Raw genomic sequence first — 4,788 nt, forward strand, 5'->3', positions numbered from 1 at the left:
TGCCAAACAAGCCAATTGCTCATCAATTGACCCATCGTGTTTGTTGTTTATGATTGTTGACATGAGTGGGTGTGCCTAGTTATCTACGACCTGAGAACATGGGCTTCACAATTTACATGTACTTAAGATAACTTCAATAACTACCATGTGACACTCGTGGTAAGCAATCCAAACTTGATGAGAGAAAAATAACTTCAATAACTAACTCAGAATTCATTAAAAAACACTGAAAATTGTGTATTTATTTATATACATCTTCACATTTTTTAAAAATAGACAAAAAATATAATTTAAATTGTAGACAGCTAGTGTAAACTCAATACAAATTGTTTTGTATTTTTGAAGAGAGTAGCATGACACCCCTGGAACCCCACTAAATTCGCTTCTACCTAATTTTCTTTTGGAGCCCAAGGATTTTATAGTCGCCTCTATCAAGTTTAGCAAAGCAGGATAAGCCCATGGATTCTCTTTCTTATTCATAAAAATGAAAAGGTAGAACTCCTGCCGATTGCCAGAGAAAGGAACTTAAAGCTCAGCTCACGTCTAATCTCGGGATCAATCAACTGGCTCAAAGCCACCCGCAAGCTAAAAACTGTCCATAGTAATTTTTTTCTTTTTCTTTTGAAAGATCCAGCAAATTTCTGGCATTTCATATATTAAGCAGAAAAAAAAACAGTCCATTGTATCCAAAGTCCAGATCATGCATCTCATATGGGTCCAAAAGGACAACCACAGGGGCTCCATGTGGCACGTGAGATCCAACTTAGAAAAATCACCAGTACCGAAAAGACCTGCCGCCTGCCGGCCCATCGCGCCAACCCCTCGCTGACAACCAAAAGCCCACGCCGACCCCACACGTCAGTGAACCGTCCAGCCCGTCGCAAAAGGCGAGCACGACGTCTCTCGGGCTCACGGCCACTCGCCGGCCAGCGCCAGGGTAACCGAACCGCTCTGGAAACCCGGGGGAGGAGCGGCAAAACATACGGCGCAGCCCCCCGCAACTACACAGAAATTACGGACGCGTCCCCGGGAGAGTGGGAGGAGAAGTGGCGGAGGGTCCGAGGAGCGAGACTGGCCAGTGGTCTCTCTCAGTCTGTTTTTGCGGGCGGGTCCTTGTGTCTGTCCGTCCGTCCGTCCGGCCGGACGAGATGCTCCCGTGGGCGACGGCGGCGGAGGCCGAGGCGGCGCTGGGGCGCGCCATGACGGCCGCGGAGGCGCTGTGGTTCCGGTGGACCGCGGAGACGTCCGACTACTACCTCTACTGCCTCAACATCCTCTTCCTCCTCGTCGTCTTCACGCTCGCGCCGCTCCCCGTCGCGCTCCTCGAGCTCCGCGCGCCGCGGGCCGTCGGGCCGTACAAGCTGCAGCCCCGGGTGCGGCTCTCGCGTGCCGAGTTCCTCAAGTGCTACGGGGACGTCATGCGCATCTTCTTCCTCGTCATCGGCCCGCTCCAGCTCGTCTCCTACCCCGCCGTCAAGGTCCGCTTCTCCCCCGACCCTCGTTTTTCTTTTTCTCTTGGTGGATGATGAATCTGCGCAATGCGGTCCGAGATTTGGGCTTCCATGGAAAAAGATCGAATGTTACAGCGCTGAAAGGCATGGAATTCAGATTCGCATGCGGTTGTCCTTTTTGATCTGTATGTTCGGAGGAGTACTAGTTTTGGGGAATTTATGGCCTGGGCGCTGCTCCAAAACCCTGTACAAGTGATCCACATTTCAAAATTTCCTCTATTTTCTCCACGCGGTCTTGGCAAAAACAAAAGACTGGTGTAGCACTTACGATGAAACAATAATAAATTTATCCTCTTTGATTGATTGATCACTGCAGATGGTGGGAATCCACACCGGACTGCCGCTGCCGTCTCTGGGGGAGATGGCGGCACAGCTGCTGGTCTACTTCCTGGTTGAGGACTACCTCAACTACTGGATCCACCGGCTGCTGCACGGTGAGTGGGGCTATGAGAAGATCCACCGGATCCACCATGAGTACACCGCGCCCATTGGCTTTGCAGCGCCATACGCACACTGGGCAGAGGTGCTCATACTTGGCATCCCCTCCTTCGCTGGGCCGGCCATTGCACCAGGCCACATGATAACATTCTGGCTCTGGATTATACTTCGTCAGATGGAAGCCATTGACACACACAGCGGGTAAGGAATTTCGGTAGTTTCTCCCTTGAGATTATTTCCAAGAATGTGCAGCCACTAACCCCTCTGTAATTAAATAGCTAGCTCCCACTGTATCTGACGATGTATGCAATGATAGTGATCTAAATGCTCTTATATTAGTTTACGGAGGGAGTAGTATTTGGCAAAGGTTATAATGTATTTTGCTGCTAGTGACAGATGGATTGCAATGTTAGCTGCATGGGTCTACGTCTGAATTAGTTGAGTTATTGATTAAAATAAGTCGTAGCTGGCTGCTTACTTAATGTGAGCCAAACTATTACTATTTCATCTAACTTGAATAAAGTACTGAATTTGACTATGTATTCTGATAAATCGAGAAGTTTTTATTTCGTTATATGATCCAAAAAGATAAAAAGAAAGGTTTAACAAGCCATGAGAAAATAAAGTAAAGTAACCATACGTTCTTTTTGCATAACGTGTACTCCCTCCGTCCGAAAAAACTTGTCCCAAGCTTGTTCCTCAAATGGATGTATCTAGTACTAACTTGGTGCTAGATACATCCATTTGAGGGACATGCTTTTTCGGACGGAGGGAGTATATGCCAAGCCATATAGAAACATGGGAGGTTTTCTTAGGAATACAGCTCTTTGTTCATCTATAATTATATGAATGGAAGAACCTGGTAATGAAGAAGCTAAAGCAATTATCTCTTTTGTAGGACAAAATTAACAAACAAGCTCTACATTTATTCGGTTTTTTCCCCAGCTGTGTTTCAATTCATGTGACCTGATTATTTTGGCTAAAGTATCTTATGTTTCTCAATTATAATTTCACTCTGCTATGAAAAAGATATAACCTACAAATCTTGAAGAAATAATAATATGTATGAACAGCTAAGCTACAAAATGCCGCATCTAATCCAACTTTTTGGAGATGAGCCTTGTTTTATTTTGGTTTGTTGCTATGCCCAGTTATACTGTCCATGACTACTCCACAACAATATTTCTGAACTTTATCTTTTCATTTTGCAGTTTTGATTTCCCATTCAGCCTGACAAAGTATATTCCATTCTATGGAGGAGCAGAATACCATGATTATCATCACTACGTTGGAGGCCAAAGCCAGAGCAATTTTGCTTCCGTTTTCACGTACTGTGATTACCTATATGGGACCGACAGAGTAAGTTTTCCCCTTCATTGCACAAAGGCACTATTCCAAACCTCAGGAAGCGCAAGATTTCTAATTTGAGTATATTGTTCTTTCAGGGTTACAGATTCCACAAGGCTTACTTAGCAAAGGTAGTTTGTTTTAACTGTTTATATCTTCTGTCGTTACTTGTACTTTACCTAAGAAATAGTATCGTACATTATTTTTCAGTTTGCAAAACTGCCATCTGCGAATTGGCTGTTAAGGTGTATATGTGGAGCTAATTTTATTGACTTTTCTTGTCCCCCCTGCATGAAATAGTTGAAGGATCTGGCGCCAAGCGACGGCGAGAAAGAAGGTGCCGACGGATTCGCTTACGCAAAGTTGGATTAGATGGTCTTATAGAGTGCATCCTCAGCGCCTCCCTGATGATCTTGTTCAGTTATGGCATTGTGAAAATAGTTGTGTTGAGCTGGGCATGTGTAGTTCTTGTTATGTGAATTTTTGTGTTTCTTGCAAGTGTGGTGAACATCCCTGAACTTGTTACGCTGACCAATAATATTCCCCAGATAACCTTTAAATGAGCTTGCTATCTGCTATATCTCCGTGGATTGGCTTTCAATAAGAAAAGTATGATTAAGCTTGTGCGCTTGATGGTCATACTGAATACTTATCATCTGTCTATATGAAGGAAAAAAATGTACATCCATTTCAGTTCACACGCAAACTCCAGTTATAAGATTGTACAGTATCAATTGCAACGTTTTAAACTTTGGGAGGATAGCACAATAGGACATACTACCAAATTTGCAACAACTGCCTTAAGAAAATGTGAAATAATAATACTTACCACACAGTTTAGACCATGAAATTTGTAAGCATTATTATAACGCTCCATTCATATAGATCCCCTCTCAAGAGAATGGTCCAGTTAAAATACTCCCTCCATCCCATAATATAAGAACGTTTCTGGAGAGTGGCGATAGTACACACGAGCTCGTGTGCTCCTGGTAAACGGACCAATGGTACAGCGAGCACATGCGGATGACATTAATGAATCGTGAAAATACGGTGTGGGTTTAAAAGTGTAGGTAGTTAATATAGGGGCATTGGTCGGTACAGCGGGGTTACGGCGCACGGCGTTAAGTGACGGGAATTACGAATCGTTCCATTGGGACAGGATGGTTGGACTGCATGTACCATCCGATTTGTACAGCTCTCTCCCACCCCCGCCGCCAACAAACACAACACACACACACCAAAAGACGCACGCGCGGACGCATCACCGGGGCCGTCTTGCTTGCAGTTGCTCGCGCGCACCTGCCGGCCGCCGCTGGCCGGCGAGGCCGCCTCACCCGCGCAAAAGCGGAAGAGAGCGGAGCAGGAGGAGCATGTGGCGACCGACGGCCTCGGCGCGCTGGACCTCCGACCGGCCAAGGGGCCGTTGGTGGGGTTCGAGCGCCGCCTCTGGGACATCCTATCTTGGGTGTTCCTCTTCGTTTGTGTACATCAG

General features: G+C 45.9%; 1 protein-coding gene across 1 annotated transcript; it reads left to right on the forward strand.

The window, feature by feature from the left end:
• Window positions 1-1,008: 1,008 nt before the first annotated feature.
• LOC123181575 (very-long-chain aldehyde decarbonylase GL1-10) lies at window positions 1,009-3,874 on the forward strand. Its single transcript, XM_044593870.1, has 5 exons — window positions 1,009-1,478; window positions 1,828-2,150; window positions 3,161-3,308; window positions 3,395-3,427; window positions 3,597-3,874. The coding sequence occupies exons 1-5, from the start codon at window positions 1,149-1,151 to the stop codon at window positions 3,666-3,668; spliced, it is 906 nt and encodes a 301-aa protein (XP_044449805.1). The 5' UTR covers window positions 1,009-1,148; the 3' UTR covers window positions 3,669-3,874.
• The last annotated feature ends 914 nt before the right edge of the window (window positions 3,875-4,788 follow it).

The sequence above is a fragment of the Triticum aestivum genome, chromosome 1D (assembly GCF_018294505.1).
Source record: "Triticum aestivum cultivar Chinese Spring chromosome 1D, IWGSC CS RefSeq v2.1, whole genome shotgun sequence".
Taxonomy (NCBI): domain Eukaryota; kingdom Viridiplantae; phylum Streptophyta; class Magnoliopsida; order Poales; family Poaceae; genus Triticum; species Triticum aestivum.

Coding starts and splice junctions, on each gene's coding strand:
- LOC123181575 (XM_044593870.1), top strand. CDS start 1,149: ATGCTCCCGTGGGCGACGGCGGCGGAGGCCGAGGCGGCGCTGGGGCGC. Junction 2,151..3,160: donor GCCATTGACACACACAGCGG/GTAAGGAATTTC, acceptor TTCATTTTGCAG/TTTTGATTTCCCATTCAGCC. Junction 3,309..3,394: donor ACCTATATGGGACCGACAGA/GTAAGTTTTCCC, acceptor TTGTTCTTTCAG/GGTTACAGATTCCACAAGGC.